The 14,159-nt window shown below is 43.4% G+C and overlaps 1 protein-coding gene across 6 annotated transcripts in view; it reads right to left on the minus strand.

Moving 5' to 3' along the window:
* gbf1 (golgi brefeldin A resistant guanine nucleotide exchange factor 1) overlaps positions 1-14,159 on the minus strand; it is a 95,923-nt gene that overhangs the window by 38,353 nt on the left and 43,411 nt on the right. For 5 of the 6 annotated variants that reach the window (XM_076077341.1, XM_076077343.1, XM_076077342.1 and 2 more), the window contains 3 exons: positions 6,510-6,628; positions 5,486-5,594; positions 5,114-5,174 (listed from right to left, as the gene is read on the minus strand). In XM_076077341.1, the coding sequence (XP_075933456.1) occupies positions 5,114-5,174; positions 5,486-5,594; positions 6,510-6,628 (289 nt within the window). Of the gene's footprint in view, positions 1-5,113; positions 5,175-5,485; positions 5,595-6,509; positions 6,629-8,443; positions 8,600-14,159 lie in introns of all 6 variants that reach the window. The other variant, XM_076077345.1, reaches the window with a different exon arrangement.

Consider the following 14,159-nt stretch of genomic DNA (forward strand, 5'->3'; position numbering starts at 1 on the left):
GAGGCTACGTTATTCCAGTTTTATTGCAGTATGTATGCACCCTAATCCATAGTATACCTTCGAATCATTTTGAATAATTTTTGAATAATTAATTTTCCTTAGAAAGTTTAATTATTCATTTTTTTTGAATAATCCAAATTTCTGAAAATTATTTTCCAAAATAGTTCGATTTTTGATATTCAAAACATTTTCCTATTTTAATTTAGTTTTAATTTTGATTTTAATCTTAATTTTAATTAAATTTTCAATTTTAATTTCCTTTCTGAAATTTGTTACTTCTTTTCCTTTCCAGGTTAGATCATTCGTTACATTTCCTAAACTAACAGTCAGCTGTGTTTAGTAGATTTGATCGTTTATTTGTAAAACCAACACTTTGTTTTGTTTTTCTTAATCCCTCAAAGAAAAGTTACACACAGCTGTCACAGGCCAGAAGTGCTGAAACTACATTAGCATTTTCTACCTTTGAGTTGAAAAGCAGTAGTTAATACCTCAGAGCAACAGTAGAAATTATAAGTCATAGAACTAGGCATTTCACTGTGCACCTCAGAGCAGTAATTGACGTCCAACAGTAGAAATTGTAAGTCACAGAACTAGGCATTTCACTGTGCGCCTGCATTAACCGTAAACACTAACCGTTTTTCTTACTAACAGTAGGGAATTCTAACCACTGTTGCCATTTACAAAGAAGTAAAATGGGCAGTCAAAAACCGTACAGGTTAGGAGCAGAAGCTCACCAGGAGCCAGACAACCCTGCACCACAAGATGCAGCTGCTGGTCTCCTCAAACTCGCCCTCTCTGATGACAGGAGAAGGGGGGAGTACTCCCAGGTCCTGAGTGACCTAAGTGGGTCCGAGCCCACTTCCACAGGCGAGCGAGACATTCCGCATATGTCAAGTGTACGCCTAGAACGAACGCCCTCTCCCACGCGGGGAGAGGTAGATCACCCTCCCCTTGATTTTAATAATTATGGCGATTCAGACGGTTTAGGCCCTCTCCGCGCGCAGGGCCTGCGCACCTATCACATAGAGTCCCGCACGAAGGACGTAGAGCGCTTCGATCCAAATATTCGCTACACGAGTATTGATGACTGTCTCAGGGTCCAAATCAGGTAATGCCACCGCACTCGTCAGAAAACCCGACACCGACTCGCAGCCCACCTGACTAAGCCAAGTGACCTTCCCCTCTGCTGCTCAAGTCTACTTAGTAGGGTGGGGACGAGAACTCGGCACACTCCCTGAAACGACCACTCCCAATTGCGCCCCCCCCCCCTGTTCTTTAACCTTCTTGGGCGACCTTGTTCACAAAGACAATGCCCGTTGTGTATATATATATATATATTTCAGTCGTACTGGGGGGCCATAACACACTTGCTCTACTCGATTCCAGGTCAGAAACGAACCTAATGTGTCCCCCCCACCTTTCGCATACACCTCTAGGGTACCACAACCTTAGAGGCCCTTCCAGCACCCTAGTTCGGAAAATCCTTTGTCGGCTAAGCCTTGTTTATCCTGCTCTGTCAGCGTGATCCACCTCCAGTTTGTTCAACGAAGCCACCGCCTTCTTTCAGCCGAGTCATCGCCCGGGCGTGTCAAGTCGCCAGTGCCGCAGGGGACAGAAGATGCCTAGTGCACGAGGTTTTTCTTCCAGCTCCTGCCCCGCTTTAGGGAACTGAACTTGATTTGCGCGGGGGACCTGTCTCCATCTCTAATTAGGGGGGAGGGGCGGGGGAAATGTCACCATTGCCCGCCACGACACACCACAGAATGAAGCCGTTCGCGACGCTTCCCTGAGTGCTGGCGGTGACGTGGTGGTATGAGCCCTCGCCACTTGAACAGCTCGAGGGGTGAATGCTCTGACAACAGAAACTTAGAGAGATGCACTTCGCAGGGAGTGCAACTCGCCAATCTAGCCAGTGTTGAAACCAACCAGAAAATCCGGCTTATCATTGACTACTAACGTTTAACTGCATGCTTCAACTCGCCCTGTAGGCATGCACTAACCGCTAACAAATCCAACTTCAACCAGAACAGTTACAAGACCTGAAAAACTTTCATTGTGACTGTAAACTTACGCTCCACTCTCATAACCCTTTGCATGCTTTAGAGACTCTACCAGAAGTGACCAAAGAAGACATAACCTATGCCGTAGCAGTCAGATTTAATGCAGGACCTCATCAGAGAACAGCTCATCTGTCAACAGCTTGAGCCGCTCTAAACCCCAGCCTAGCTGGTCACCCTAGACCGTGTTAACAAAATCCGTAAATCTGCTACCACTACTGTTATGCAACCCTCACAGGTACCTCTGGCCTATAGTCTTGGCAGCGCAATTCCAATAGATCCTAAAACTTAGACATAGAACTCGCTCTAATTCTACCGATTAGAGAGAGATAAACGCACATATTATGTACAAATACATCCAGAAGCTACAGACCAGACTGGATTCCCTCCTATTCGTAACCCCACGTTTTAACCAAACTGCGACGGCTCCGCTGACGGACTCCAGTCCCGACTAGGAGTAGAACCAGTAACCACTGTTTCCCCCCTCACCTGCTTCTATTCTTTCTACTCTTCTCTCTTTTGTGTTTTGTTTTGTTTTATTTGGGTTGTTACTTTCTTTGACACTATACCGCAATGCTAGGATTATCACAAAATCATGATTAGCGATTGAATTATTTGGGAATAATGTTTTTGCTCACCTATGATTTGAATTGTGTATGATAGTAGATGTAGGTAGAGGTAGTTAAAGTCATCTGCCCAGATGCCACCCTAGTCATCAGCCCAGATACCAATGAACTCTGAATTCCAATGAACTCTGAACTCCAATGAACTCTGAACCCTATGAACTCTGAACTCCATGAACTCTATGAACACTGAACACTGACTGTTTTAACCACTGCTTTTGGTTCCCGGAATACTTGGACTGTCTAACCTCTTCAGGTTCCCGGAATACATGGACAGTGTGATACCACATGGATGCACGTGCCAGCCCTTGGTTTGCTCTAAAGACCGTGGCCAGCACCCCGCTCTTCAGACCAAAGGGGGGATGTTGGGATCTGGCCCTAGTCTAGAAGCACCCATGCTCCTTCCTGTCATACAACGTCTGATGGAAAACTCCAAGATGAATGACTACACCTCCCAGCACAGCAGAAACCTGATGCTGGTCCCTCATTGGCCAAGAAAGGGCCCCCCACTGGTTGTGCCACCTGGTTTATAAGCCTGAGCACAGCTAGAATTCTTTCTCTTCCGTCCAGACACCGCTGGTGTAAGGAGATCCACAAGGCTCTCTTCACCCCGGACTCGTCCAGGGGACAAGAAGATCCACGAGGAACCGCGGCCTCATCAAATCCTATCAGGTCACATGTAACATTCGCTGGTCGAACAGACTGTGTTTTATTTTGAGTTTTGGATCCTGTAGTGCGAGAACGGATAACTCCTATGCCCCGTTCTCCCACCCTTTTTGTGTACACACCGCCGGCAGAAGGTAACAATCTTTCCTCGCCGAAGATTTCCGGGAAGGACGACCCAAACCTCGTCCCTCAGCCGAAGTTAAAAAGCCCCTCTCTGCAGCGAGGAGGCCGAGTCTGCGCCAGCCAGCCCCGAGGCCGCGCCACCGAGAGCCAGCGGCTACTCGAGGACTGAGTGATCCCCACCACGGGAAACGTACCCTACCGAACGAAGCTTCTACAAGTAAGAGTTACTGGTATCTGGGCCTAGCTTAGCTTAGCATAGCATTAGCTTAATTTAGCCTATTCGTTATGTCGTTGTTATTCCTGTGTCTTGTTACGTTAAGTTACTGTCGTGTTATAACGTGTTATTGCGCAAGCATCGCGGACCACGGAGTCCCGTTATATTGTGTATTTCCTTCCGTAACTGTTTGCATTAGATCCGTCGCTGCTAGTGGATGTGGAGGTTGTGATTTTATCACTTCAAAGACCAAAACCACGGTGGCGAAGCCTCGTCTCGCCGACCGAGTTTCGGGGTGATAAGAGAGCAATACTCGCATCTCACCGCAGTGATAAAGATGTGTTTTGTTTTGGGGATTATTTTGTTTTGTTTGGTTTTATTCTCTCTTCTTTAAATCGGCTCTGTGAGTGAGATCTAGAACCGCAACTATCACCGTACAAGCGTGACCGGTCGGTTCAGAATCCGACCGCAGAGTTTACGAGTGATCAGCTGTTCCTCACATTCTCACTGCAGCGCCGAGCACCGCGCTCAGAGCTCTCTCTCCCTCTCTCTCTCTCGTCCCACTAACCCGCACACACATAGTTAGATTCACTGATTTTGGGTGAACCTCTCAGACACGTGGTCGCGTAATCTATTGTCCCAACCCACATTGTGCGCCGTCCCACGTGGTTACACGTAGCCACCTCTCAGCTATCTTGTCGCGGGTCAATAGACTCCGCCATCTTTGCTTGTAGGCTCACACGCCCCTTTTTAGGTTACATACCATCACTGTTTGAGTAGGCCCCCCCCCCTTTGTTTCCACACACACACACTCACACATGTACATATATCTATATACATATCCTTACCCCACTTTATTCATTTGACTTTAGGTATTAGATACATAATTGTATGATAGTGTTTGTTGATTTTGATAGTACTTGATTTGATCATTTATTATTTTGATTTAATAAACTCTGTTATATTTTAAAGAGCAGTCGTCTGTGATTACTTGTGCATATGTGTGTAATAATAACTGGATGTAGTGGCCTGTGCTCGAACTTAAACCTTCACTTTCACTCTGAATGTGTAATAGTACTCAGACTATTGACATTATGAGTGAACGCTAATTATGAGACTTAGTTTTATTGTTTGGTTATTGGTCCCTGTTCGCAGGGTGGTGCCCCGTTATTATTAATAATCATTAATAATTGTTACTGACATTAATAATTCTATTGATGTTAAGAATTTAGTTTCTTAGATGCTGATAACCCAAACACGCTCCTCTAGGTTCCCAACACCAGCGTGGAGGCATAAAAAACATACTGTTAACGTACTGATTCCCAACCATTTCAGGAGTATTAAGTATTATATACATATTAAGGTATAGCTGAACACACGTCTAACTAACACTGCACCCATCTCCATCCACCACTGTCCCATTCATTTACCTAGAGAACAGTAGCTGCACCATGTCAACCAGTGTATGTTCAGCTGATTTCCTGAGGAGCTCTGCAAACACAGAAGAAAAACAGACATTAGAACCAAACACAATAAAATAGAGAAGCAGGTTCAGCCGAGACAAATACATTTCAACTAACTAACTAGTCTGTACAAGCTAGAGCTATGCAGGCTGTTTGGGATATTTGTAATTTGTCATTCATTATTAGACCATTTTAATGCAAAGAAGACCACATGCATCCAAACCTCAGGGTTTGTAGTACGAGTTGATATGAATGGAAGTGAAGTAAAACAACCCAACATCAGCTTGCGAGTCTTCATAGAAATGACTATCCCATCAGAAATAGAGGTTGATGACTCACCACTTAGGCGCATCTCAAAGCAGATCCTGAAGCAGGACTGCATGATCTCACAGACGGACTCGTTGGTCAGATGGGCTCCAACGGGTGTCAGCAGCAGAGTCCTCAGGACCTGAAACAATGTATAATATGGCTGTCCTTACATCCAGTCAATCAGCTTCATCTAACAAGTAATTATGATGAGGAGATTAAAACTAATAATTGTCGAGTGGAATCCTACTACAAATACTTGTTCTGCAACATGCATATTTTTATCAAAGGGAGCTTAAAAAATGTGCAGTTTACATCCCCAAGCTGTGGGATGTACTCTGAGCAGGAAGGGAAACTATGCCGGGTCTGTGCCCAGGTAGACAAACATTTACAGAAGCTCGTCACCCTCATGGCAAAGTAGTGAACATCCTCTTCCCACAACTTGTGCCCGGTGATAACTTTATGAAAGACTGCTGGAGGTAGAACCGACACTACCATTAAGAATGCCCTTCATGAGCCTTTTGGGTTTTTACGTTACCTCAAGGCCACCGTAGTTCTCTACACGCTTGGAGAGGGAGGTGGTGAGCGGAGGGGTATGCAGTTATAAAATCAGATAGAATCTCAACCTCACCACTAGATGCAGCTGAATATGACACACTGCTCCTGCTGTTCTCATAATAAAAAATCTTTGCACAGATATTTCTGAACAAAACATGTATCAATATCAAAATATGCATTATAGTCAGAAGGCTGAAAAACAGAGATATTATGTTGTGGCCGTCTCGTCTAGCTCTTGAGACCTGGACCTCAGAAAAGTGTTGTTCCAACCAAGTGTTCATTTGAGAGTCCATAAATGACAATAAATGACCATGAGCTTAAATCTACAGCTCAATACACTTCACTGTTTCAGTCTCAACAAGACATCAGCTATACGTTTACAAAGGTCTCCCTGTGCTGGAGGAACTTGTCCAGGTATGGAGACACCATGAACCCTATTGGTCAGGTCGATCCGGTCAGTGCCAGGCCTCTGTGGTTACTACTAGTAAACGTGTTTTACCTGTAGAATTTTCATGAGGACCACTTCATCGCTGGCAGGGTCTGTTCCCACAAACCTAGCGTGTGTGACTGCGTCTGCCATGTTCTCAATGGCTTCTGCTGCTGCTTCATGGTTTGCATCTGCAAACAGACAACAAACAAGGTAAACTTGATAACGAGAGCTGTTATCAGTAAAGAGCACTGAAAGGACGCCATGTAACTGAAGCTGCAGTCTGAGAGTTGAGATGGATTATGATTGTGGAAAATGTGACAAATGATTTTTATTCATTCATCTTCATTTCATGTTTTATTCAACAATTCATAAAGTGAAAGGTGTAGCACAAATTGTAAGTGTTTATGTGCATGTATGAAGTGTGTTGTTTAAGTGTGTATTATTCATATATTCCTGCTGTATGTGAATAGTTGTGACCAGAGGTTTTATGTCCGAGGAGGCGCAGGAGAAAGAGAAGAGGAGAGAGAAACAAATCAATTTGTATTTTAATTTTGTTGAGAGTAAGTCATATGATGATACTAATGTTACTCTTCTTATAATTATTATCATTATTTATGAATTCATTATTGTTAACTGTTATCTTTTCTTTACCATTAGAATTATCATTAGTGATGATAATTAAGAGGAAATAGGTAAATCAATGAATGGGTGTTCAGTGTGGAAAAACCATCCTGTGGCAGATATGACAGAAATCTGGATGCGTCACCATTCCAGCAGTAATGTAAACCTAGGTTGTGATTGTGCGTAAACTCAGCAACCAAGAACACAGCTCCAAGGGCTCAACACATAAACACAAGGGGACAAATATGGTACGGCCCGTCCACATTGTCCTTCAGACCCTGGGATCTAATGACCAGATGTGGCCTTTTGTTGGGGGCAGGCTGGGACAAATTGGCTGTCAGAGCAACAGCAGTCACTGTTTTTGAAACCTGAGCGGCTGGCCAGCTCTCTGCCTGGAGCCGGCCTGTTTTCCTTTCCCATCGCCCTCAGGGGCAGCAATTCATTAACTAATAAGCACAGGGGAGAGAGAGAGAGAGAGAGAGAGAGAGAGAGAGAGAGAGAGAGAGAGAGAGAGAGAGAGAGAGAGAGGAGTGGAAGGATGGAGGGAGGGACAGAGAAAGGGAATCCAAGAACAATGCAGCCGGTCAACGTGGAGAAGATGAGCAGCTCAGGGTGTAAAGGGAGACTGAGCATGTGACTACTAGTAGACATTAGGTCAATGACGTTATTTCTTAGGAAACTACGGAGCAAATGTTCAGAATATTTTGGTAATTGGCAGCTGTTGTGACAAGCTGAAGTGCAGACAGTATACCGGTCAGAAGTTAATGGCTCAGAACTAGTGTATGCGTGGTTGGGGCCATTGAGACGGAGCAATGCCAACATCCCTCCAGAGGCGAGGGTGACAACAAGCGTGGAAGCTGTGCTGAGATCAGCCAATGTCCAGACACAGAAACTGGAGCCACAGGGAGATCCGGCAGAATGTCAGAAGTGATATAAAACACTAATCCTTCTCTTGGCACACAGTCTATACAAGCGGCGTCCAAAGGAAGGGTTGGGGGGGCATTGTTAAAATAACACTGTGGAAAGGAGAGGCTCAATATGTGTGTGTGTGTGTGTGTGTGTGTGTGTGTGTGTGTGTGTGTGTGTGTGCCTGAGGGTATGTGGGCAAAGTCAATAGGGGTTTAAACCAGCTGCCACATAAAGCAGTTTAAGTACTATCAAACTCTGGTCACAGAAATTCAAAGACGTGGCGTGAGTGAGAGCGAGCAGAAAGAGCAGAGTGGCTGCTTTCTGAGGGCGACACACAAAAAGCTCTCAGGCTGCACTCTGCATGAGGGCCAATGCATCTTTAGAAAGCAAACAAAGGGGCCGCTGCTTTTTCCATCGCCAGAGGAGAACATGAGTTTGTTCACCTGTTCATTTTCTGAATAGCAAAAGATCACCTTTCAGCCAGGCTGCTCTGCTCTCATCTTCAGCTACAGCCAGTGTGCAGCCAGATATTTAAAAGAGTCTGTGGTCTTGATGGTGTTTTTGCATTTACTTTTCCAAAGAGTGTTTGGTTCCCCAGGACAAATCCATGAAAAAGCAACAATGAAGTTCTGAAGAAAGATAGAAATAGATGAACAGCTAAAGACAAGAACATGGCTGACATAACTAGAACATTTAACATAACAATCACAGACATGGAACTAGAACGCTGTGACCGCCCACTTTTACAACAGCTCCGGTTCCAGAAGGGGAATTCCCATTTATTCACCCCATGACGTTCCTTATGTAATACAATCCTTATACACGGAGTTTAAAGCGTGGAACTGAGAGAACAGCTAGAAGCTGACTTGTGACCATAAAACATTTCATTCGGAGCAAATAAAAACTTCTAAAACGAAAATGAATTAAGAGTGAAGGAACTACTCCTCCCACAAACCATTGCGAATGGCAACTCGCCACCTCGGGAAACCCTTGAAAAACTTTAAGCTAACTGCTGTTGAATTAAACTGAAGACAGATTCAGCGGTTATGCCTCATGTTTCACCTCCGATATTTTCAGAAACACGTTTCAGAGAACCGTTTCTGAAATATAAGAATAGTCTCCAAACGAGCCGCCATGTTGTTCCGCTTTGAAATCCAGGAGCAGACCAGACGAGCATGTACATTCACTAGCAAACATTTCCATGGTAACAGCGAGGTCCGCCAATCGGAGACGTCGCTGTGACACTTTAGGATTGTGGGTAGTGTAGTACTTCTCACTTTAGCCATGGTTCTTTCCATCTCTAATAGTTCAGCCTTCTGCAGGAGCGCTGAGCGTTTACTGAACGTCTGTTCAAGGGGGAGCTTTCAATTCCAGTATGATGCTGGATAGTTTCATAATTAATAATATATCATATTTAACTTGTTGAGTCAAATCTGAATCTGCAACGTAACCAGTAACATTTCTGTCAGGTACATGTAGTACTACAATGGTTTCCTCTTAAGTAGAAGTACACAGTAGTCTTCAGTTAAGTTGTATATTTCTTACGTGCTTTGGGGGGCTTTTGTAAGTTATTTTAAGGTACAATAAGTTTTCATATCAGAATACATCTATATCTTTGGGGCCCCTGGCCCAGGTTGCTCCCTTCCCTAACAGTAAATTGTCCCCTGGTGTTTTTCTCTGAACCGGAGTGTATTCTCTGGTGTTTGTGACCGTGAGGAGCCGTGACTCATCTATGACATGTCAGGTGTGTTGCTGAGGACCAGAGGATCAGCAGTGATCAGTATGAACTTGTTTGTATGAGCAACACCACAGGCCAAACGCTCACATTCACATATGCACTAATGTACATAAAGTAACTTAATACAGTCCCCATTTTCAAATTTCAACTAATAACCAAACTAAAAGAAAACTTAAGTACAAATCTCTTCATACAAATCCACAATCAGAGCTAAGAACACAGGAAAAGCTACAGACAAATATCGTTATTAAAGTGTGCTGGTTTTAAACAGGTTATTAAAACAAGAAAGTCTGCATAGACGGACTAAATGTTATGGCCCTGTATTGTTTAAATTCCTTCAAATGTAAACCTTTACTGTAATGTCATGTTGTGGACATCTCACTCTCTCTGGAGGCTTCTCAATGTAGACCCTGTAGATTATGATCCATTTCTCCTTCTCATTCTTTTTTATTTGACATGAAAGAGGTACTTAGTGTTGTATTGTTTTTAGGACCAGCAAAGAGGGAAACGTCAGACATCACTGAAGTATTTTCTTAGACTTTTTCTCCACTTTAGTCAGTAGTATTTTTTTTTTTAATGTTTATTATCCTTATTCTTTTTCCTTTCACTTTGACTGTGAAGTCTTCTTCTCAGATGTTTCATCCATGGAGTTTGAGTAGGAGGGGTTTCTCTTTCCTTTGTTGAAATACATATGTTTCTGCTCATGCTAATTATGTACTTTTTTCTTCTATTAAAATAATCAGGAATTACAATTTATTCAGGCCTAAAATCAGAGGCAGACTACAGCTGTACTCTAAGCTGAATCTCTTCTGGCAGTGGCTGCAGCTAAAGCCTGCTGAGCCTCGCTCTGAGCCCTGTGTGGGCTAGTGACCACGCGGCCGCGAGCAGCACAGTGAGGGGCTTTGCTGACTCTGCTGGGCCGGAGAAAAAGAGGGAGAAGGAAGGAGCAGCAGGGGAGGAGGGAGGATAGAGCAGAGATCTGGAGATCTGTCAGCACCGAGGCTTAGTTTACTGCTCCCTCCATGCCAGTAGACCTCGGGCCACAGATTGAGAGGAATTACCTCAAACTAAATGAAATGGCTGAGGGCAATGAGTGGGTGGGTGTGGGAGACCATTTTCTTTTCTTTTCTCTGCTCTCGGGCCCTGGACAAGCAGAACATTTAAAGAGGACAGTGCAGAGGACATGCTGGAGGTACACAGGGGACATGTCCGGGGTGACCCACTGAAGGAGAGGATCATATTCTACACAACACTCGAGATCAATTGGAACACACTGCAGGCTTAGAGAGGCGTGATAGTGTGATGTGTGCAGACCTAAACGGACCGCGGACGTCAACACACACTCCATCCATCGCTGAAAGCTTACAAGACATCGAATGGTGACATGAATCATTCAGCAAGTATCACAATGAAGGAGCGACATCGTGTCTGCTAGCAGAAGCACAGCCAACAGCTTCTGTCTCACTGCAGGTACAAACCAAAAACAGATCGGAGGATTACCCTCACATGAAAACCCAATGCTGAGTGACATTGTTTAATAAAATCTAGATCTAGAAGAGATGGTCATGAAAAGTGTTCATAGCAGACTTGGTTTTTAGATTTGTTCTGGCCAGGAGATGGCAGTACTTGACAAGACCAGTGTTGTTGTACACACATATACACTCACTGTCCACTTTAGTAGGCACACCTGTTCAATTGCTTGTTAACACAAATAGCTAATCAGCCAATCACATGGCAGCAACTCAATGCATTTAGGCATCTAGACGTGGTGAAGAGGACTTGCTGAAGTTCAAAGCGAGCATCAGAATGGGGAAGAAAGGGGATTTAAGTGACTTTGAACGCGCCATGGTTGTTGGTGCCAGACGGGCTGGTCTGAGTATTTCAAAAACTGCTGATCTGGGATTTTCACGCACAACCATCTCTAGAGTTTACAGAGAATGGTCCGAAAAAGAGAAAATATCCAGTGAGCGGCAGTCGTGTGGACCAAAATGCCTTGTTGATGTCAGAGGTCAGAGGAGAATGGGCAGAGTGGTTGGAGATGATAGAAAGGCAACAGTAACTCAAATAACCACTCGTTACAACCAAGGTATGCAGAATACCATCTCTGAACGCACAACACGTGGAACCTTGAAGCAGACGGGCTACAGCAGCAGAAGACCACACCAGGGGCCACTCCTGTCAGCTAACAACAGGAAACTGAGGCTACAATTCACACAGGCTCACCAACATGTGACAACAGAAGATCTGAAAAACATTGCCTGTTCTCCACAGTCACCACATCTCAATCCAATAGAACACCTTTGGGATGTGGTGGAACGGGAGATTGGCATCATGGATGTGCAGCCGACAAATCTGCAGCAACTGCGTGATGCCATCATGTCAATGTGGAGCAAAATCTGTGAGGAATATTTCCAACACCTTGTTGAATCTATGCTACGAAGAATTAAGGCAGTTCTGAAGGCAAGGGGTCCAACCCGGTACTAGCAAGGTGTACCTAATAAAGTGGCAGGTGAGTGTATATATACACACATACAGCGGGTAAAATAAGTATTGAACACGTCACCATTTTTCTCAGTAAATATATTTCTAAAGGTGCTATTGACATGACATTTTCACCAGATGTCGGTAATAACCCAAGTAATCCACACATACAAGAAAACCAAATACGTTCAGAAATTAAGTTATGTTTAATAAAATGGAATGACACAGGGAAAACGTATTGAACACGCTTACTGAAATATATTTAATACTTCGTACAAAAGCCTTTGTTGGTAATGACGGCCCATTTTTGGCCCATTCTTCCACACAAACGGTCTTCAAATCTTCAAGGTTCTGTGGGCCTCTTCTATGAACTCTGATCTTTAGTTCTTTCCATAGATTTTCTATTGGATTCAAGTCAGCTGATCAGCTGGGCCATTCTAGCAGCTTTATTTTATTTCTCTGAAACCAGTTGAGAATTTCCTTGGCTGTGTGTTTGGGATCATTGTCTTGCTGAAATGTCCACCCTCGTTTCATCTTCATCATCCTGGTAGATGGCAGCAGATTTTTATCAACCTCAATCAATCAATCAATCAATCAATCAATCAATCAATCAATCATACCTTGGTAATGAGACACCTTTTTAGAGGCCATCAGTTGGGACTGAACCAGCTGATATTAATTTGCACTGACAAGGCGCAGGATTGCTTTCTAATTACCGATAGATTTCAGCTGGTATCTTGGCTTTTCCTTATTGCACCTCCCTTTCTTCATGTGTTCAATACTTTTTCCCTGTGTCATTCCATTTTATTACAAATAACTTAATTTCTGAAGTTATTTGTTTTGGTTTTTGATTACTTGGGTTGTTACCGACATCTGGTGAAAATGTCATGTCAATAGCATCTTTAGAAATATATTTACTGAGAAAAATGGTGACGTGTTCAATACTTATTTTACCCGCTGTATATATTATATTTATATTTAACAATGTGCTGAAGAATGGCCTTAGTACCGTCTTCAGACAGATATGTTTGTTATGAATGTTCTCATTAATAGTATTATGGGAACACAAGGAAATTAAAACAACCCAACTTTTGTGTTTTAAGGGTTCCTTTTACCTACGGTATGGATTATGGTTTTGCCCGAATGGGTGTTACAATATCTAGTGGACTTGCAATACCAGAGTACAGTATATTATAGGCTACTATCATTGTACAGCGTACAATTTCACCAATACAGTTAGTTAGGGATTGGTCCTAGTGTTAACCTTTAGTCTGTCTGTCCATCCATCTTATCTACCTTCCTATCTAACCTTAATTTAGGAAATTAATTGTATTTTCCATTTTGAGTTGTAACTGGCAAACATGAAAACACTCAGATACAATGTATTAACTGTCAGCGACACAATTCAGAAGAGAAAACGTAGCAATCAAATGTCATGTGCTGACAATTCTGCAAAAACAAAATGTAAAATCACTGTGGTTACTTAAAATAAAAAAATGAAAATGGGCATCAAACCATCAAAGGAGCACTTTTTTAAAAACTCATTGGAAAGCTATGTGATATTTTGCAGACTTGACTTTTTACAGTGCAGCTCTCCTTGAAAATCGAAATCTTAGACAGTCTCTGTACACTTTCATGAGAAATTATGTCTTAAGTGTGCTCTGGGAGTCTACTACACATTCTTCAGATCGGGTTTCAATATTCTTTGAACTCTCATTCAATATCACATGCTCGTAGCCCTACCCCACCCGCACCACCGGGACAAATGGAAGCATGGCTGGGTAAAACGAGGAGATGCCAGCTTTGTGCTGTTTGAGGAACAAAGGCCAAACTGAGATGCGACGGCGTTCATAAAGTTGTGGAACTCTTGTCATATTTCTTCTCTGTCATCTTTACAACAACTGGAGAGTGAGCGCCGTACGTGTGCTGCGTCAGCACAGTTGTTGCCCTTAGAACAATGCTGGTGACAT

The sequence above is a fragment of the Anarhichas minor genome, unplaced genomic scaffold, assembly GCF_050575085.1.
Source record: "Anarhichas minor isolate MPS153535 unplaced genomic scaffold, ASM5057508v1 ptg000058l, whole genome shotgun sequence".
Lineage (NCBI taxonomy): Eukaryota > Metazoa > Chordata > Actinopteri > Perciformes > Anarhichadidae > Anarhichas > Anarhichas minor.